General features: G+C 37.7%; 1 protein-coding gene across 1 annotated transcript in view; it reads left to right on the top strand.

Annotated features, from left to right (window-relative positions):
- ST8SIA6 (ST8 alpha-N-acetyl-neuraminide alpha-2,8-sialyltransferase 6) overlaps nucleotides 1–22319 on the top strand; it is a 272465-nt gene that overhangs the window by 246753 nt on the left and 3393 nt on the right. Inside the window, exons 5-6 of the mRNA XM_006894298.1 lie at nucleotides 8369–8513; nucleotides 12593–12705. Of these exons, the coding sequence (XP_006894360.1) occupies nucleotides 8369–8513; nucleotides 12593–12705 (258 nt within the window). The remainder of the gene's footprint in view (nucleotides 1–8368; nucleotides 8514–12592; nucleotides 12706–22319) is intronic.

Below are 22319 nucleotides of genomic sequence, written 5' to 3'. Positions count from 1 at the left end.
AGCCCCTTGTAGAAGGCATTGCACACAGACTTCAAGGAGCAAACTGGGGATAGTGTCTGCAGTAGAGGACACTGCTCCCTGGGGCCATCTCCAGAATAACAGTGAACATGAGAAACATTTGATTGCTGAAGTTTCACATAACATTTTTTATTTGAGCCTTAACCAGATCGATAATTGAAAGATAGGTGTATTTACTTAGTGCTGCTTATGTCCTGAACGCCACCTCCAGAAATTGCACTGCTAGTGCAAAAGGTATGTGGTTTGAATTCACCAGCTGCTCTGCAGGAGAAAGATAAACAGTCTCTTCCCCTGTGACTTACTGCCTCTGTAAAACTTTCTGGAGGGTCAGCTACAGGTTGGTTCTGACTCGACAAGAAGCAAATATTTATTTAATTCTTCTTGTGTACTGACATTACTGCTAGGAAATCTTCCCATAACCAACTTGTCAGTTTAAGAGCCTTTTCCTTGAATTCCCATCATGGCTTTTTATTACCTCAGTTAACATTATACTGAAGTTATTTTGCAATACCACTTAGGCTGTATTCCTAACTATCCTAATCACATACAAGTAAACACCTGAAGGCAAGCTTCACCTGTGTTTGACTCATCTTTGTAATTTTCATGACCTTGGCTGGACCATTCCTGTCACCTGTTGCACTCTAATCAAAACCCATGATGAACGGTTTTATCTGCTGGTCATAGTTTTGTCTGATGAAGATAAATGAGTTAAATCTAATTGCTCTTTCCCATTATAGTTGTTCAAATATTTGAAGACTGCTTTTGAATTCTACTGAATCTGTTCCTCTTCAGTCTGGGCATTATTAGTTCTTAATAGCTCACGAATTTCAATCACTTTTCAAGTTCTGCATCTCCCCTCTAGACAGACACATAGGTCAATGTGCCTCTTAAAGTTTCCACAGCAGATCCAAGTACATCAAGTATTTTGTGAGCATTGAAGAGTAGTATATAGTTCTCCACTTTCAATCGAGCTGTAATTATACAATTTCAGATCACATGACAATGTAGAGTAGCCAGTGTGCAATGAGGAACCTGATGGCACAGTGGTTACTCACCTGTTTCAAGAGAAAGATTACCATCAGTTTCCATCAAGATTGCAGCCTTGAAAGCACCTGTGGGGCAGTTCAGATCTTCCCTAGTGTCACTGTGAGTCAGCATGTGACTTAATGGCAGTGGACTCTGGGCAATACACAATGCTGCTTTATACTGTTGTTGTTATGTGTCATGAAGTTAGAGTTTTCGAAGCCCTATGTCTCCAGGGGTGTCGACTGTGGACCCACATAAGATGACAGTATTGACAGTTTCAATCTTTTCTACTTCTATCATGATGTTACCTGCTGGCCCAGTGGTGAGAGAATTTTTGCATCTTGGATGTTGAGATTTAATCCATAGTGTGTTGCATAGGAAGAAAGTGTTCATCTTTCTCCCATGGAGCAGCTGATGGATTTGAACCATGCTCCTTTGGGTTGGCAGCATTAGTTGCTTTCCACTAGGTCACAGAGCTCCCTGATTTATATTGAGTGTATTTAAATCTGTTCATTTCTTAAATTTCTAATTACTAGGCTTAGGTATATGGTTATTTTGATGAAGCAAAAGATATTTGATTGATTTATAAAAACACTTAGCGTGATAAATTCAATCCGAAACCAAACTCACTGTCATCCAGTCAATTCTGACACTTAGCAGTGTTTTTGGACACAACAGAACTGCCCCATGAGACCCTGAGGCTATTAAAGAAGCCAACCACTCTAGCTTTACCTCATGAACAGCTGATACATCTGTGCCACCATCCTTTCAGTAAGCAGCCCACCTCTTAACCTACTGTGCTCCCAGGGCCCCTGAAAATGGTAAATAAATCCTTGAATTTCTACAACTGCTTTCATTTTCAAATGCAACCTCTAATATTAAATTATGCTGTTTATTTTCTCTTCCTCTGGCCCCAGTACCCCATATGCCCACATACAGATACATAGGCTCGCAGATACACGGCACAGTCCCGGGCCATGGCTGTTCATGGAGGCTGCCAGGGCCCCCTCCACGTGATGTGACTCACAGTGTCCTGCAAAAGCCCTGCTGTGTGCCTACAATGCCCCCTTAAGTTTTGCTGGTGTTTTTTTTTAAATAGAAATGCTTTCCGTTATGAGCTCAAACATTCTCAAAAAAATCTATTGGGCTATAAATTCTAAGTGTTCAGACTAGAACATTTTATTCACCTTCATATCCTCAAAATCCTTTGTTGCAGCATTGCATATCATGGTACTTTGTCAGGCAGGGCCTGAGAGCCTGGGCTTTAGGATAAGGACTACTGGGTTGGAAGCTAGGCATTGCCACTTGCTGTCTTACAGTTTAGCCTTATAAACCTTTTTGTTTTCTTTCCTACTACACATAAATACTGAAACCTCAAAGACAAACCTTAAATGCTTGTTTTATTTATTCACCAGCAAGCAGACAGCACTTCCCACAGTTCCCAATACTAAATAAATAAAAATGAGTGGATAGTTGCAAAATATGTGTAAAATAATTATAATGTGATTTATAGGGAGTGCTAGTAGCCTAGGCTAGAAGCTGCTCTGCAATCCCCAAGGCACGTGGTTCAAAGCCACCAGCTGCTTTGCATGAGAAGGATGGGCAGTCTCCACCTGTGCAATTAACTGCCTGTGAAAACCCTCCAGAGGGTCAGCTATGGATCAGTTATGACACGATGCTACACAACGAGAAGCCTGATAGATAAAGAGTTGCACCACCAACTCAGAGACAGGAGATTTTACCCCAGCATATAGGACCTGGAACAAACGACTTAACACATATGAGTCTGAGTTGGTCTCATATGCAAGAACTAAAGTGTCACTTGTCCATGTTTTGTAGGGTTACTGCGGGGTTTAAATGAGAAAATATGTGCACTAAATACTTAGACTATACTGAACATGAACCTTGTAGGTTTTAGATCTGATGGCTGTTCAGATCCACCTGCAGAGAAAGATAGGCAATGTCTTACATGTGATTTACTGCCTTAGAAAACCCTCTGGAGGGGCAGCTATGAGTTGTGTCTAACTCGACAGTACACAACAGAAACACTTAATAAATCAATTAGACAATGGAGGATGGGGACATGAGTGGCAAAGTTAGATGCTGTGCAGTCAATGTCAACTCGTAAGTATTCTCAAGAGACAGAGCAGAAGTGTCTCATAGGTTCTTTCACTGTAATCTTTACAGAAGAAAGAGCAGACTCCTGGGGGGGCGGGGTTGACCTGTCAGCCTTTCTTTTAACAGGTTTGATAGTTAACCACGGTGCTCCCAGGTCTCACGGGTTGGAACATAGGAAAGGCAAAAAGAAAAGGTCCTGAACGGGAGGAGAGGCAGGAAGTATGTTATTCAGCTTAGAAATATTGTGGTTTTGATGAAGGAGAAGAGTTGTGACTGTTTTATAAATGGTTACAAGGGTAAATATGTTTCCTGAATTTCTGCAGATGCTGACATTTTAAAACCCTTTTCCTAGTCTCCTCATTAGAATCATAAAGAAGGGACAGCAGAAAGGTAGCTCTTTATTAACGCTTAGAAAGGGCCCTGCAGCCCTCACAGCTCCCTCGCTGGCCCACATCTCATTAGGGAGACTAGAAGAGTTTAATAAACAGAAGCGATGCCTATGAGCTATGGGCTCGGGCATTTAGGTCGTTAGTATTCAAGGTATCCTGTAGTAGCCTGTGCACTGTGAGCTATAAGTAGTCATTAACATTTCATGGAAACCTAGGAAGGGTTCCATTTAAAATTGAAGAAGATTTCTGTCTTATGGCTTGAATTTAAAAAAAAAAAATTTAAAACCCACCTCAATACCAGAAACAAAGGAAATACTCCGACCTACAGTGCAAAGAAAAAAGAAACTTCCATAATATTCACAAAAATGTATTCTTAGGTCATCTGTGAGGCAAAATTCCTTTTTTTGCATCTTCAAATTTTGCCTTTCCATAGATCAAGGACGAGAGTATTTACAGCCAGATTCTCCCAGGACCCTCCTCCTCATTGAAAGTTAAGCCCATTTGAAAAGATATTAACCCCTCAGAATTTTGCAACTCACTGCAGCAGACCGGGTCCCCATTCATTCTTGGGGATGTAGAAAGCAAACTGACAAATGGGGACACGATGTGTGCCGCAGTTGAACTATGCTCCATACAGCTTCCAATGGCTAATTTTTTGAAAGTAGATCACCAGATTTCATCCAAGCTACCTCTAGGTACATGAGAACCTCATCTTTCAGTTAATAACCCAGTGCATTAACAGTTTACATCACCACTATCTGGGTTGTCACTGGGGAAAAGGAGTGGAGTGTGTTCTCTTTTGGAGCCTGAGGTATATGGAGCTACTCTGTGAACGTGTGGGAAAAATAAGGCTTTGATTGTCACCAGGAGAAGAGTTCATTATCATTGTGGTGCTGTCATTTTGACCAGCCCACCTGACAGCCCTGGTCCACAAGGACCCTGTGCAACCTCCACTCCAGATCCTCCCCTGCTTCATCTTTGGGTTGAAATACCTGTGTAAACCATATGGCAACCTTTGAGATGAGTCTGGAGAACCTTTCAGCAAGCTGCCATGAAGATTACTTAGCAAAGCAATTTGTGTTTTCATCTTGACGTTATGGAAAACATCTTATGCTTAAATGAAGGAATTAGTTATGTCTTGGGAAAAGTACAGTCAGAATGCATCTCAGAGGCAAAGATGACAAAGCTTCATCTCACATCCTTTAGGCATGTTGCAAGGAGAAGCTAAGCTATTCCTTGTAAAGGGACATCATGCTTGGAAAGGTGGAGGGTCAGTGGAAGAGAGGAAGATCCCTCCGAGGATCAATCAGTGAGATGGGTTTCGTTTGTCAGAAATGATGAGGATGGCACAGAATGGGACAGGGCTCAGGTCTATTTACTGTCCAAAGGGTCTCTATGGGTTGAACTTGACTTGATAGCAACTAATAACAACAACCCCTGTTAGAGCATATTATTGGTAGTGTTAGGTGCCATTGAGTAAAGTCCCATCTTATAGCAATGTTGTATATAGCACACTGAAACCTTCCCTGATCCTGTATCATACCACAATAATACATACTTTGTGAAGAGCAGGTGTGTAAATAAACTACAGACAATAGAACGTCAGAAATGTAGCATTGAGTTCTTCATAAAGTATCCTTGTCTACTAATTGGATATAAACACTCAGGTGCTAATGAAAAGACTGGGCAGGCAAAGCCACCAGCTGCTCCACTGGAGAATGTTGTTGCTACTTTGCTTAATAAAGACAGCTTTGGAAACCCTTTGGGGCTTTCTACTCTATAGTGCTGCTATGAGTTAGAATCTACTTTACTAGAAAGATCTGACAATATGCTTCTGAAAGGCCACAATCTTGAAATCTCTGCTCTGTGCTCATGAGGTTGCCAACAGTTGGAATGCACTCACAAGCAACTGATTTGTTTGCTTTGAGGTTTTATTGTTGTTGGTATTTGATCATATTTTTTAGCTTCCCTCAGCCACCGTTTTCTCATCTCTAAGATGGGAATAATATTTTTTGCCTGCATCTCTGATTGTGTGGGTCAAATAATTCTGAAGAGTCTATAGTGCTTTTCAGTCATAAGGTCTGCTGCATGCTGATGAGGCTGGGAACCTTTGCTGTGTAAAATGTGCAGTGATGTTATAGACAATTTAGGTATCACTGTAACAGCATGTTTCTGATTAAACACAAGAGTGTCTTTAACTATGTGATGTCTCCTGCTCTTCTTACACATCTAGGGAATAATTGCCATGTCTGTTACTGTGAACATAATCAGTAATTTGGGGGTCACTAAGAATGAGAATTGACCCCTGGGCTTAGGGCTGATGGGAAATGGAGCTGCAGAGATAAAAGTTGAGGTTTGTTTTGTTTATAATATGCTTCATGCCAACAGTGACTCTGCCACACAGATGACCTATGAAGTAATAAAGAAAAATTTCTGATTCTATCTCTGAATCTGTAAGGGTCTAAGCATACTGTTAGCCTGTGACTAAAAGCAAGTAAAAAAAAATAGCATTTTAGATTATTATTCAGATATTTTAGCTGGGAGGTTATAATTTGTCATTAGCATGAATGTTTTATAATTCTTTTTATTGTGTTAATTTTCTTCAAAAATATAAAGAGAATGTTGATTGACATGCTGACGTTTTTAGGGGTAATGTATTGATAGCTGTAGCTTAGAATTAAAACAGCAACAAGAACCAGTGAATTAATGAATATAATACAAATATAGGCAATGTATCAAGTGCAATAACAATTATACAACCTTGCTGATGATTATTAAATAGTTGTGCAGTCTTTTCAACTTTTGCTTGAAAATTTTTACAATAAAACTATAATTTCAGAAAATCCATTAATATAGCAAAGCATAGAACACTTTGGTTCATGTTTTTATTCTGTAATTCTTTTAAGTATTGCATGTCCATAAGAAAACTCAAATTACCTGTTAAAAGCAAGTGCAAATTTATTATGTTGTCTTTTCTCAAAATACTAAGTGAAAGAAACATTTTAAATTAGAAACTCAATGGATTCCAGAATTTACACTAATGTCACATGAATTGCCATCAAATGAAATTTATAATTAAAAGCTACTTAGTATCGTGTTTTTGACTACGCATCATTTCATTTTCATTTTTTGCTTTTGTTAATCTCCATGAACAATCTTTTAGGAATTTCAGATTCTGAAATACAAAAAGAAGTAATAAGTAGGTGATGGAATTTAATTAAGAAGAATGCACTTTTTAAATGAAAGAAGTTAATAGGTAAAAAAGATTGTTGAAAACATTGACTTCGAAGTGAAAATAATATCACAATATTGGCTTTTCAGACCCTAATGAGTTCTTCCAATTTAAAAAGAGTAGATTATAATTTAAAATGACCATAAAAATTGGAACGCCATCATCTTTAAAAGGATAGACTAGGAACACGTACAAAAGTGTTTATCTTACAAGACTCCAAACTGGTAAATGTGTAGAATGAGGAAGCTCTAGTTATGAAGTTGATTTGTTATCGCTGAGTGTCACCGGTGCCTCACTCTATTAGTTGATTGCTGTTGTTGTGTACCATCGAATTGGAACCAATTGACAGCTGACCCTCTGGTGGGTTTTCAGAGGCAGTTAATGGCATGGGAGGAGATGGCCCATTTTCCTCCGCAGAGCAAGTGGTGGATTATTTATGGTAATAAAGGAGCTAGAGTGGCATAGTGCATTACTAATTGAGCTGTGCAGTGAAAAGCTGGCAGTTCAAATACACCAACATCTCCATGGGAGAAAGGTGAGACAATCTACTCCCTTTAAGATGTATCACCTTAAAAAAAAAAAGATGCATCACCTTGAAGCCTGATGGAGGGTCACCATATGTCAGAACTGACTAGATGGCAATGAGGTGACTATGCTAATTGCAGTCTTTTAAAATAATAAGTAAAAAATTTTAAAATAGCCAATATGACAAAAAATAAAAAAAACTGGTTTTCTGAGGCAAATTTTAAGAAAAGAGAAAATTTTCTCAACTCTTCAAGAGGAAAAGGCTAAAGTGTTACTTGATTACCATTCTCAAGTACATGAAATATTTTTATGAAGAGATTCTGAAAATCTAATAGGGAAATGAAACAGTTCAGTTGTACAAATGAGAGAATCTCTTGACTTCAAGGTTGAGTAAACCCTGGAATAATTTTTAAGACAGACTCAGAAAGCTATGACACTAAAAAATTATGTAAACAAAATAGAATTCCTAAGTGGCTCTATCTACATTTGACAGAGGTTGAGGGCTAACTCACAACGTTTCTGGAAGGACCTCCTTGGGTCTGCATTCTAAGAGTAGCTTTTCACTCCACGCTAACAGTTTTGACATATAGCTTGGGACTAAATTCCATTTTTCTGCATTATCTGTAAGGAAGAAAATAAAATTAAGAACCTCTGGTAGCCTAGGTGGTAGGGAGTTCCACTGCCAACCCAAAAGCAGATGGTTTTAATTCATCAGCTGTTCTGGGGGGGGGTGGGATGGACAATCTCCTCCTGTGTGAGTCCAGCCTCTTGAAACCCACTGGAAGGTCAGCTTTGAAGAGACAGCAATGGATTTAAGTTTTGTTTTGCATTTTATCTGTAAGAAATGGCCATTCCTGTTGCCATCTAATTCTTCTATATCATCATTCTACCATCAAGGGCTAGTAAGAATGGAATGAAATAAACATATTGCCTTTGTGAATGATTTATATCCTTCTGAATGTCAACAGGGCAAAACTCTCTTGTGCTTAACCCCCTGTTTTCTCTTTTTATAGTTTCTTAATCTTATTCCTTGGCTCACATTTATTCTTATTCTGTGCAGAGCTGAGCTTGCTTCCTGTTGTGATGCTGTTGAAAACTTTATTGTTTCTCAAAATAACACACCAGTTGGAACCAACATGAGTTATGAGGTGGAAAGTAAAACAAGAATCCAGATTGGAGAGAACATCTTTAATATGCTTCCATTGGTGAGTAAAGTCTTGGCATGGGTGAACTTCTTAATAGTTAAGTTACAGATTAATACACAAAAATTAATTCATTAGAGCACCACACTTAGTTGTGCTCTATACAATATATATTGTGAAAGTTATTTAGAATGCAGCATATATATTGTGAAAGTTATTTAGAATGCAGCAGTGCTCTGCAGGGAATGGTGTTTATAGCCTAAATAATATTCTCTCTCAGCCCCAGTGTTCTCCTGAATGAGATGAGGCATTTGGGCTTTCTGCATAGTAATTTCTAGACTTGTGAAGGTGACAATTTTTCACCTGAAGTAGGATTCTTTTATATGTATGCCTTGACTAACAAATTATTTCCTTCTCAAAGAATGATTATGTTTCTTCTCTTTGGAAGTATGTAAGAATTTTTAGTGAATAAATGTAATATCCTTAAGACAGGAATTTTTGGTGTGTTTACAGATATGTCCTCAAGCTTCTAGAACATTCTTGGGTATATTTTCACATAAAAACTCAATTCTTATTGTTGAATAAATGAATGAGTAAATAATATATAATATAATTTGACATTGTGAAGAGAAATTTATCCCTTAATACAAACCCAAATGTGGGGAAATTTCTTTTCATAAAGACTACTTAATTAGTCTTCATATACTCTCCTGCATCTTTTTGTGACATCTTAAAAAAAAATACAACAATCTGACCGAGTCAGTATGATCTAAACCAAATTTGTTGACAAGGGATCAGATAAACGATGAATTGTTTAAAAAGAAACTATTTAATTCTAGCTATTGATTTTTTTTTCTCAAGTCTAAGTAATTAGAAGATTCCAGGATTTACTTTGTAGACTTAATAGGTCTAAATTTCAGAGTTTTTCAGGTGAATTAAAAATTATTTTCCCTTCCTTTAAAATGAGTTTAGACAATTAATCTTTTCTATATTCTAGTAATGTTGAAAGATTTAAACATTAATTATTTATTATTAGAAGATTAGTTGAAACAACAAAAATGAATATTTAATTCCATTTGTAAAAAAATATGAGAATTCGTGCAAATTAAAGCCTGCCCAATTGGCGTAACCAGATAGTTAATACTCTTAATTGACTAGTGCCAGTGAGTTAACATCTGCCAGAAACTTGCCAAGTTACTTAAAAAAGAAAACAACAATAAGTGGTTTCAAACCAGGGTGAGCATGAGTAGCAGGTAAGCCATGTGAATTTGCATTTTCTTAGGTTTATTTTAAGGAAGGTTCGAGTGTGAGATTTATTGAAACTCTTAGTGAGTGTGAGATCTCACGGCATATGGATATCATCCCCCAGTTGACCAAGAAACCAGAGAAAAGTGTTCATCGTTTTGAGTGCTTTATTTGCGATATGTTTCCCTCAGTAATCTTTTCTATTTCATGTGAAGAGCATATTTGCATTTTTGCATTCTACCCTGTCTATAAATTTCAGAATTTACTGTGCTATCATTTAGTAAATACTGTCTAAAGCAAAACAGCTGTTGCAAGAAGTTCAGTGGCATGCCTGAAGTATCTTGGAGCCATTCATTTAAGAAATAGACACTATTGCATTAGGCATTGCAGATGAAAAAAAAAAAAGTAAGCATCTAATTCAGTCAACATTTTATTATTCTTTGAATAGTGAGAAGATGTGTAATGTATAGTGATTAATGTTCTGGAGAGTTTCTACATTCCTGATCATTTGCCCCTGAAAGACTACAGTCTTGAAAAATCCACAGAGCAATTCTGTTCTGCATACAAGGGGTTGCCTTGAGTCAGGATTGACTTGATAACAACTCAAATTGCCATCCCAAACTCAGGCAATCCGAATTGACTAGCTGCTCCACAGGAGAAAGATGGGAAATCTCCTCCTAAGTGATTTACGGCTTCTGAAAACCTGCTGAAAGGTCACCTGTGAGTCAGTTCCAACTTGATGGCACTTAATAACAACTCCAGAGCCAACTGCTCTGTGACTTTCTATGTTATTTAAACTTATGTCTCCATATCTCATCTGTAAAATGCTCATTATGTCATTGTGATAATTAAATGTGCTTAAGTTAGCTTCTTTTTAAGTAGCGTCTTTGTACAGTAGCATTATAAACCAAGCCCCATTGTTTTCAGTAGATTCTGGCTTATAGTGGCCTATAGGATGGAGTAGAATGTCCCCACAGGATTTTCAAGGCTGTAATCAAAGGACATTGGTGACACAATGGATTAAGTATGGCCTACTTAATTGAAGGTATGTAATTCAAACACACCAGCCACTCTGAGGGAGAAAGTTATGTCAGTCAAATCTTTTTCATTAAATTCTAAAAACCCTGTGGGACAATTCTGCTTAATCTTATAGGGTCTTATAAGTCAGAATCAATGGATGGTGGTGGGTTTGGTTTGGATTTTTTTCTCTTGCAAGCTGGTATAAACCACTAGGTTCAAACCAGGTAAGCTATTGGTCTAGCAAATACTTGTTGTAATGTCACTGCATACATTGTACTGTATTGAGTGTAGAATGAAAGAAAAGGAGAAGTTAAAAGTAAGAGCATTTTCTTTGTCCTTGAGGATTTCCATTCTAATTCAAGAAGCAGAATAGGTGAGTAGAGACACATCACATCATCAGTATGGGATATGAGTTGGCACCCTTATTACAAGACATGACTGTATTCAGGGAAAGTCACCAGCAAAGGACAAAGCATTGTTTAATTGAAACATAAATTTTAGGTTGAAGAGGATTTGGTGACAGTGGCAGACATTATGAGTTAAGCAACATAGGTCCTAGATGAAAGAAAGATTTACAAAAATCCAAAGTTGCCACCATCAATTCAACTGCAACTTATAGGGATCCTCTATTGGAGTTCCTAATCTATAGATCTTTGCAGGAGGAGACCGCCATCTTTCTCTCGCAGAGCTGCTGGTGAATTTGAACTGTCAGCCTTTTAATTAGTGACCTAATACCTTACATACACCACCAATGCATCCCCTTAAAGAAGATTTAAACCATACAGATTAATTGGAAAAACACCAGCACAGAGTCATTAGGCCTCCCTGAAGCTCTCTGGCAGGTCATTCAAGGGGATGGTAGCCATAAATCTAATGATGTCATTGAGCCTAAAGCTCTGATGACTTAAGATGCTCTATTTAAGGAAACTTGGTAAAATAACCATTAATTTGTTACCTAAGAAAGGGAAATATAATTACTAGCTAAGGAAGCAAAGGAGGATGGAGCCTCAAGTTTCAGCCAGCCATCCCCACTGGACTCACTTAGCCAAACACTTTGCAGTCCAGAGGGCAGAAAACATCAGGAAAAAATCTTCTAACTGAACAGAAGGCATGCAGCTTCAACTGAGGACGACCAGTAGAGTTTTAAAGTGGGCTCCCTTTCCCCTTCATCTCAATGCCCCTGTTCAGCATGAAGCAGCCAGAGAGTCTGCGCCCCTGGTCCCAAATGAAAAAAGACAATTTCTTTGTATTAAAAAAAAATTAATCACTATTGGACTATGCTCACCATTACCCTGTCTTTTCTGGTCCCCACTGGATCTTTCTCATCTCTTTCATCCACTTCCTACACTCGCCAAATTGTGTAGCCCCGTGATTTCATCTCTGCCCATCCTCACTCTTCTCTCCCCACCCTTACCCCTTGGGTCCCTATACATGTTTTTTACAATTAAAAAAAAAAAGAATGGAGGGTTTAATACTACATTCTAACTGCTTTACATATTTATTTTTTTCTAGGAACTTTTCCTTTTGGTTAGAAACATACAATCTGGGGTGTGTAGAGGGTTTTTTCCAGTTATTTACTTCATTATATGATGGAAAATATATTTCGTGCAAGTCTGTTATATTATTACTACATTACATTTTATATTATGCTGAGATTATATTCCTCTCAAGAGAAACGGAACTTAGTTTTGCATGGTGATTTTCCATTAGTCATACACAGTTTACCAGAAAGCACAGCCTGCCACTGCTCCTGCTCTCTCCTTCCTGTTCTTGACTTTAGCATGCATTAAAGTTAAGCTATGAGACTAAAACTGATGGTATGTATGGTTCTAAAAGCAAAAACCATTTAATACTCATTTTTCACTTTCTCCTGATAGTCCCAGCCTTTTGTGGGGTACCCTTACAATCAGTGTGCAGTGGTGGGAAATGGAGGAATTCTGAATAAGTCTCTCTGTGGAGCAGAAATAGATAAATCCGACTTCGTTTTTAGGTAAGTTATGAGTCGCAGGTGACTTGACGGCACATAGCAACAACAACAATGTCAAATCAGTTTATTTGAGACAAATGATCAATTGGCTGTTTTAAAGGAATATGGTGTCATTTGTAGGGAGTTGTGCTGCTAATCAAAAGTCCACACCTCTCTGACTCTTCCAGTGATTCCTTGGAAAATAGATGGACAATTTCCTCCCATGTGATTTGGCTTTGCTGACTTGGCTTGATGGCAATCAGTTAGTGAAGTCTGGGTGGTACTAATCATTTGCAGTCTTTTTCTAATCTAAAGGTTGGAGGTTCAAACCTGCCCAGCAGCTTCACAGAGGAAAGGCCTGGGAACTGCTTCTGGAAAGATTAACTAAACCCCAAACTAGCTACCTCTGAGCTGATTTTTACTCAGCCTGCTCAGTCTCTTCTTTTGTGATGAGTCTGTTCAAGTGTTTGATATCTCTCCATGCCATTGTGTAGGGTGTGAGTTTCAAGGTATTTGTCCATTACTTCTAGGTTTTCAACTTTATTAGAGTATATCTTTTCGTAATGTTCTGATAGTATTGCTTTAATTTCATCTGGTTCTGTTTTTATGGCACCTCTATCATTTCTTATGCGAGTTATTCATGTCTTCTCTTATTTTTTGTGAAGTTTGTCAATGATTTGCCAATTTTATTGACCCTTTCAAAGGACCAGATCCTGATCTTAAAGATAGTTTCAGTTGTTTTTCTGTGAAATCTATCTCATAGATTTCAGCTTGTTGTTATCATTTCCTTTCTTCTACAGGCTGTGGGGCTACATTGTTGTCTTTTTTTTCTCTTTTTGATGGGTTTGTTGAACTAAGCCATTAATTTTGCTTCTTTCTTCCTTTTTAATGCATTTTTTTATTGCTGTGAATTTAGTTGCATCACAGTTTTGATATGTTGTGTTTTCATTATCATTTGTTTTGAGGAACTTTTTCTTTCTTTTGTTACCCAGTCCTGTTCTAGCAGGGTATTATTTAGCTTCCACGTGGAGGCTTATAAATTTACCCTCTTGACATTAATTTTTCTCTTTATGGCATTGTGGTCTGAGAAGATACTTATATTATTTCCATGGTTTTTATTTTTAATTTATAGACTCTTACTTTGTGTCCTAATATGTGATCAGTTCTGGAGAATATACCATGTGCACTTGAGAAGAAAGTGAACTGACCTTTAGTTGGGACGCCTGCACTCCACAAAATTGAGATGGCTCAGTGTATAGTTTAGATCTCCTGCATCTTTGTTAAGTTTCTTTTGACTTGACCTATCCTTTCATGAGAGTAGTATGTTGAAGTCTCCTATCATTATTGCAGTGCAGTCTATTTCTTTCTTCAAGTCTGTCAACTGCTCTTTTATATATTTTTCAGCTCTATCATTTTGTACATAGTTGTTGATAAAAGTTATGTCTTCTTGATATATTGTATCTTTTATCATTATATAGCACCCTTCCTTATCATTTATAGTGTTTTCATCCAGAAGTCCTTTTATCAGAGATTCATATTGCCACTCTTGCTTTTCTGTTGGGCTTATTTGCTTGGTATATCTTTTTCTCAGCCTTTGATTTTCACTCTCTTTTCTCTCATTTCTTAGATGTGTCTCCTGTGGGCTATATTTGATGGATTTTTTTAAAATCCATCCTGCTACTTTTTTTCTTTTAATTGATCCATTTAATCTATTCCTTACATGTTATAATTGACAGGCCTGATTTGATAGCTGCCATTTTGCTGTGTTTCTTCTGTTGTTTCTGATTACTATACTCCATCCACTTTCCTTTAGTGTCTGTGTGTAAAGTATTTCCCTTAACATTTCTTGTAAAGTTGGTCTTGTTTTCACAAATTCCTTTAGTACTTGTTTTTCTGAAGATGATGTAATTTCTTCTTCATATTTAATGGACAGCTTCGCTGGATAGAGGATTCTTGACAGGCAATTGTTATCTTTGAGCCTTCTGTATGTCATCCCATTGTCTTCTTAATCTCATGATTTCTGCTGAGAAATCAGATTTTTTTTCTGATTTGTTCTCCTTTGAAGGTGACTTAGTTTTTCTCACACTGCTTCTGGTATTCTATCCTTATCTTTGATTTTGGAGATTTTGACTATGATCTCTCTAGATGTTTGATTTTTTGGGGGGAGGGGTGTCTAGGCTGTTTAGGGTTTACTGAGCTTGAATATAGATTTCCCCATTCTTCATTATGCCTGAGAAGTTTCCTTCTAGTACCTGTTCCACAATTTTCTCAGTGTTTTCCTTACCTCCCATATATTCAGGAATTCTAATCAAACATATGTTGTTCCTTTTGGTGTTATTCTTCATGATTCTTATGTTTTTCTTAACTTTCTTCTTATCTCCTCTCTGTTTTTTCTTCTAGTGTGTTCCCATTGAGTGTCTTCCAGCTCACTGACTCTGTTACATTTCTTCCTTTCTTCTTGTTTATCTTTTCAGGATGTTTGAAACTTCTGACATTTCAGTCTTGATATTCTTTATTGCATTTTCATGTATTTCTGTTATTTCTAGTATTGTATCGGCTGTGCCTTCTCTGTCTTGTGAGGATTTTTAAAGTTTTGAAGCTTTTCATTTATGGCTTCAATTATTTCTTCCATGATTTGCAATTTCTTCCTTAGTTGTTCATATTCCTTCATGCTGATATGTTTCTTCTGGTTCCTTGTCTCTGGAGTATTTGCTTTATTTATGGCTTCTACTCTTTCTTCCATCAGTTACACCTTTTTGTTGTAGTTATTCATATGACTCCACATCAAATTTTTTTTATGATTTCCTTTCTGTGGAATATCCACTTTATTTATGGCTTCTATTCTTTCTTCCATCCTTTGTACCTTCTTCCATAGCTGTTCATATTACTTCGGTAATATTACTGAATACATCAGTATATTACTTGTGCATCTCTGTCTCTGAGGTATTTATTGGGTCTGCAATAGGCTCTGCTTTTTTTGAAGGCTTATTTTTGTTTTATCACAGTGTTTAATGTTGTTTGCCACCTTCTTGACAATATGTGACGTTTTTCTGTTGTGTCTGTATAGGTTGTTTATAGTTCTTTATCTTTATGATGTTATGAATGAGTTGCAGTCTTAAAGCGTTCCCTTTATAGAGGGAGGACAACTTGCTACCAGGAGCCCTTTCTAGTTCTGTGACATGACAAAGCTCACTTTTCCTAAAATCCTTCCACTTTTCTCTGGACCACAGTGCAGCCCTGTGGGAATCTTGCCTATGTGCTACCTGCCTCTTCTAAAGTTTGCATTTGTCCTTAGTGGAGCATAGTGTGGCCTGAGACCAACTTCTCCCTGGCTGCTGCTCTCTGGGAAGGGGTAAGTGGGGCAAGGACACCACGTAACTTTATGCAGCTGCCACCTAAGGTCTCTAGTAGACTGATGAGAATCTCCCCTCCCTCCACCGCCACTTCTAAATTTTGTAATTATCTTTGCGGGTGTTGCTGTGCAGGGCAGCAGGAGACCACCTTCCACCTAGCTGTTGCACTTTCCCTATCTGGGGTAGGTGTGATGGGGGCAGGGTCACCAATTTCTCCTATGTAACTGCCTTCTAAGATATCCAGTAGCCTGTTGGGAATCTCTCGTGCTCCACCACCTCTTCTAAAATATGTAATTGTCTTTGGGGGTGCTGATATCCAGGGCAACAGGAAACCACCTTCCATCTACCTGCTGAAATCTCTCTATCCAGGATGGGGGTTATGTGTGCAGGGCCAACAATTTCATCTGTGTAGCTGCCCTCTCAGGTGTCCAGTAGGCTGGTGGGAATCTCTCCTACCTCCACTGCCTCTTCTAAAGTTTGTCATTTTCTTTGAAGGTGCTTGTACACATGACAGCAAGAGACTACCTTCTGCCTGGCTGCTTCACTCTCTCTACTTGGGAGTCAAAAGCTGTAAATATTAATGGGAGTAGATTCTTTCATCTTTCTTCTGAAGAGGAGCTAGTGGATTTGAACCATTGACTCTTCAGCTAGATAGCCCCAAAGCATAATAGCCCCAGTGCATAAAACCAACACACTGCACCACCAGAGATCCTTTCATCCCAGTTGCAGCCACAAAAGCCCCATGAAGCAGTCCTACTTGGTAACATATTGAGTCATAAGAGTTGGAAGTGACTTGATAACAAGTTTGCTTTGTTTTTCTAAGAATGATTCTCTGTGTAAACTTGGACCTTTAAGCTGTGTTACTCTGTTCTAGTCCAAATAAGCCTCTGTTCAAGTGTTACATGGATCCTGAGTTCCTCAAAAATACTTATCCAAATAATCAGACATGTGGTCAAACACTTAGGAAATCCAAGATGAAATCGTGATAATTAAAGGATCCTGCACAGGAGGGCTTGTCTGAACCTTCAGTATGCCAGTGAACCACATCTCCCTGAGAAAAACTCTTCTGAGCATTTTTCAGGCTCAGATGACCTTACAAACTGTTTAAAAAAAATAAAATAAAATATAGCCTTTCAAGAAAGTTTTGTTTTCAAATGAGACTTGAGAAATATGCTGATCTAGACATCCTGCAGTCATGTAACAACATTGTGTATTCAGTTTTCTGGCTTTAAATTAAGAAAATGTGCTGCTTCTCAATTCCGGTCTTTTAAAAGTGTTTATATCTCAGAACCAGCTAGCCTGAAAAAATAGAAACAGAAATAGATTTGTATGTGCCGAGTGCTAATAAGCCATGCTACAAAGCATTTCTACTTTCAGCATATGATAGAAAGATGATTCATCTATCCATGGATGAATTTCAATTGAAAAGCACCTTTTTAAAGAGTAAATAGGAATTGGTTTCCTCCTGTTTTGGGAGCAATGATTTTATACATCAGAGGAGATCCTTTTGATCGTATCAATTTAATAGTGCCATTTTTAGCAAGTAAAAGAAGAAAGACAATTTTCAATAAATAACTCCCCCTTCCAGTTAATATCACTTTAAAAATTTATGCTGAAGGTAATGACAAGACAATCATTCTGATAGTTATTGAATGCATTCCTCACGACTAATGTTAGAAAATGATTTAGCCTTTTTGTCCAATTACTCAATGTGAAAAGGCCATGCTGAAGAGAAATAATTCTTCTTTCAAAAGACTTCTTGTATACTTAAAGTTTGCAAAACCTCTATGTTTGTTATGCCTAGACATCCATTTTCTTTTATAGCAAATACACATTTAGGCTTCAAGAATAATAAGAATCTGGGCAAGTACTTAATTGCTAATGATAAAATAAATGCTTCTCGATTCTTCATTGGCTGATGCCAGATATTTTTCAGAATATTAAGTTCCCTTAGAAGATATTCATCCAAATTGAAAGGTAAAATAAGGGCTGGATGCAATTGTGCTATTAAAACATATTAAATTTTTTAAGTCTCTACTTACCGTGGCTATACTTATTCAAAGTGTATGATATAATAAGGAACATGCTTTTTATTAATTTTTTTATTTCAAAAATTTGGAAGTGTCAAAAATTTGCTGAGTGAAGTGTGAGGAATAGATGCAGTCAGTGAAATCAAAGCAAAAGAAACACCACCACCAGAAAACATCTAAACTGGTTTCTCACCAACCAAGATTTAGGGTGGCATCGTGTATATAGGCATTAATTGTGCTCCATTATTTTCAATGACTGATTTTTTTTCTTTCTTTTGAGGTGGGGAGGATATTCAGAACTTTTTTCCATGGTACTTCTGAGATTTGAACTTCCAACCTTTCAGTTAGCAACAGACTAGATTAACCTTTTGCATCACCCATGACTCCAGTTTTTACTCTATGATATTTTTCCTAGTGTCTCTTGTATTTACAATAATTCCTGATTCTTCAGAAGATTAATTCTTTCTTCCAAAAATGTAGATTTATCACAGGCAACCTACTAAAGTTGGTAATTTTTTAACCTCTTTCCTATGATTAATATATTTTTTTTTGTTCTCAAAGTACAATACTTAATGTTTGTGTGATGTATCTTCAGAACTAATGGGAGAAGTACGTGTTTCATTTGTCCTTATGTCTCATAAAACACAAAATATCCTAGGCTCAGTCATATTGCAGAACATGTCAACTTTTCAACAGCATTCACTAAGGAAGCACTCAGAGATGCTACCTTTTAATGTTTAGCTTTAAAGACATAATCTACTTGAAATTCTGGGAAAGATACTTAGGGAGTCATAACCAACTTTCCCTTTTTTTGTGATGGGAATAAAATTACTCAAAATGACAATTCTTAATTTGTTTTCCAATTTAAAAACAGATTAGCACTTGAAGGAAGATGAAAACATCAATAGGAAAACATCACTCTAAGAACATTAGAGCCTAATTTATTAACAGTATAATTTAGTGGGGAAAATATCATTTTGGTATTCAGGAGATTGTGGTTTCCTTTTCTGAATATACTCTTTCCTTCTAGCATTTTCTGTAAACTTTATCACTATACCTCAGGTTCTTTCATCTCTAAATTGAGGATGTTTCCAATATGGGAGTGTAATAATGTTTTTAATGAAGACATTGTGAACAAAACTTCTAAAGGGATTGTGAACTCTTCAGAAGCTAGGCAGGTATAATTTTCTGATTTTGAAATTTATAAAATCATCTATCAAATTCCTCTATGTTATGCTCTGCTGAAACATCTACTAAGAGTATGTATATATGTATGTATATGATTAGGCATTAAATGTACCATAACAAACTAGAACAAGAGGTACATTGCAAAGTGGACTAAGAAGGGAGGAAGATACACAGCAATGAATAAATGAAAACCCAAGCTTTCTGTAAAGCTTAATTAAAATAAAAATATTAAAATATCAATCAGAGAACATTATGCTTAGTGAACTAACTCAATCTCATAAGACCATTTTTGTAAAAATAGAAGGATAACTGTTATTATGAGCCATTGAGTCACTTGCGACTCATAGTGACCCTATGTACAGCAGTCCTGAAACCTGCTCTATCCTGTGCCAAATTTACCCTCTCTGACACACCTACCCTCATTACCCCAGTCACTGTAATCAATCCATCTCATTGATTGATGGTCTCACTCTCTTCCTCCATCCCTCCACCCTTCCAAGCATGATGTCTCTCTCCAAGGACTTGGTAACTCCCTTCAACGTGCCCAAAGTATATCAGATGAAGTTTCTGAATCCTTGTCTCCAAGGAGCAGGCTGGCTTCACCCTCTGTAGGACAAAATTTTTGTTCTTCTGGAAGTCCATGGTATATTCAAAACTCTTCTCCAGTACCACAGCTTAAAGGCATCAATTCTCTTCCTCTCATTCCTAGTCATTGTCCAGCTCTCTGATGCTTATCAAGCAATTGCAAAGACTAGTGCCTGAATCAGGCACACATCAGTCCCCAGCCTTACGTCGTTGCTCTTCAGGTCCCTGTCAGCGAACTTTCCCAATGTAATTCTTCCCTTGATTACCTGGTTGCTGGTACCAAGAGTGTTGATTGTGGAGCCAAGCAAACTAAAGTTGTTAGCAATCTCAGTCTCTTCTCCATCTATCATGATGCTGCCAATTGGCCAGTGGTGAGAATCTTGGTTTTCTTGATGTTGATCCATATTGAAGCCTGCATTCCTTGATCTTCTGTAGCAAGCACTTCAGGTACTCCTCAGTTTCAGCAAGCATGGTTGTATCATCTACATAATGTAGGTTGTTGATGAGTCTACCTCCAATCCTGTTACTACATTCCTCCTCGTACAGTCCAGCCTCCTGGATGATCTCTTCTGCATATAGATTGAAAAGATATGGAGACAGAATACATCCTTGGTGGACACCCTTCCCAATTTTAAACTATACTGTGTCTCCTTGTTCTGTTTTGACAACTGCCAACTGGTCCAAGTATGTTGTTGTTGTTGTTGTTGTTATGTGCCACCAAATCATAGATGACTCATAGTGACCCTATGAATGATAGACCTGAACACTTGTATAACTTTGGTTGTTTCTCCATGTTCATAGAGTCTCCAGAAGCAAGCTGTTTTGGAAGTGGATTACTCGTGCTTCCAAGCTTGTTTTAATTGGGAAGCTCCACCAAACACTATCCACCATGGGTAACCATTATCGCATTTGACACACCAGTGTCACAGTGTTTAGCATCACAGCAACCACAAATTACCTCTGTACAGCAAATGGACAGACCAGTGCTACACCACTTAGAAGAATGTTTGACAGAAAAACCCAATTTAAACCAGGCCTGAGGGCCGCAGATTAAAATCACCCTCCTTGGGTCCAAGTATAGGTTTTACATAAGCACCATCAAATATTCTGGGATTCCCATTCTTCTCAGAGTCAGCCACAGTTTGTTGTGATCAACACAGTCAAACACCTTTTCATAGTCCATGAATCACAGATAAACATTCCTCTGGTACTCTCTGCTTTCAGCCAAGATCCATCTAACATTAGCTATAATATCTCTAGTACTACATACAGCCTCTTATAAACCTATCTTACATATCTGACAGTTCTCTGTTGATGTGTTGCTCCAGTTGTTTTTGGATAATTTTTAGCAGAATCTTGCTTGTATGTGATATTAATGATATTGTTCAATAATTTCCACACTCTTTAAGGTCACTTTTCTTTGGAATGGCAACAATTATAGATCTCTACCAGTCAGTTGGCTAGTGATTTTTCCTCCAGATTTCGTGGCATAACTTAGTGAGCACATCCAGGACAGCATATGTTCCTTGAAATATGTCAGTTGATATGTCATCAATTTCTGGAGCCTTGTTTTTTGCCAATTCTTTCAGAGCAGCTTGAATTTCTTCCTTCATCACCACAGGCTCTTGCTCATACATTGTTTCATGAAATTCTTCTGTGTCAGCCAATTCCTTCTGGTACAGTGACTCTGTATACTACTCCCATCTTCTTTTAATGTTTTTTAGATCATTTAATATTCTTCCCAAAGCATCCCTAAGTATTGCCACTCGTGGCTTGAAATTAATTTTCAATTCCTTCAGTTTAACAAACGCTGAGCGAGATTGGCCCTTTTGATTTTCTGACTCCAGCTTTTCGCACATTTCATTATAATATTCCTGAGCTGCCCTTTGAAATCTTCTGTTCAGCTCCTTAGTTTCTTGATTTCTTCTCTTTGCTTTGGCTTCTTAGTGCTCTGGTACAGTATTCAGAGTCTCATCTTGTATTCGTCTTTGTCTTTTCTTTCTCCCATGCCTTTGTAATGACCTTTTGCATTCTTCAAGATAATATTCTTAATATTCTCCCACAGCTCATTTGGTCTTTGCTCATTGGTGTTCAGGGCCTCAGATCTGTCCCTGAGATGGTTCTGAAATTTAAGTGGGATATACAGAAGGTCAGATTTTGGTTCCTGTGGATTTGATTTCACTTTCTTCAACTTCAGCTTGAACTTGCATATGAGTATTTGGTGGTCTCTTCTACAATCAGCACCCGACCTAGTTTTCACAGCTGATATTGAGCTTCTCCAGTGATTCTTTCCACAGATGTAATCTATTTGATTCCTATGCATACCATCAGGTGAAATCCATGGTTATAGCCTGCTAGTAAAACATTTATGGGAATTTGAGGGCATAAAGGATAGGAGTGAAGAGATGAGGATAGGTAAAGGTGAAACCACAAGTTTGCACCATTTGGTGGGTGGAGGGGAGAGAGGAAATGGGAAGGATCT

This window comes from Elephantulus edwardii, unplaced genomic scaffold, assembly GCF_000299155.1.
Source record: "Elephantulus edwardii isolate Elephantulus edwardi_28Jun2011 unplaced genomic scaffold, EleEdw1.0 scaffold00139, whole genome shotgun sequence".
Taxonomy (NCBI): Eukaryota; Metazoa; Chordata; class Mammalia; order Macroscelidea; family Macroscelididae; genus Elephantulus; species Elephantulus edwardii.
The sequence above is the reverse complement of the archived record's forward strand: the minus strand, read 5'-3'. Positions and strand labels throughout refer to the sequence as shown.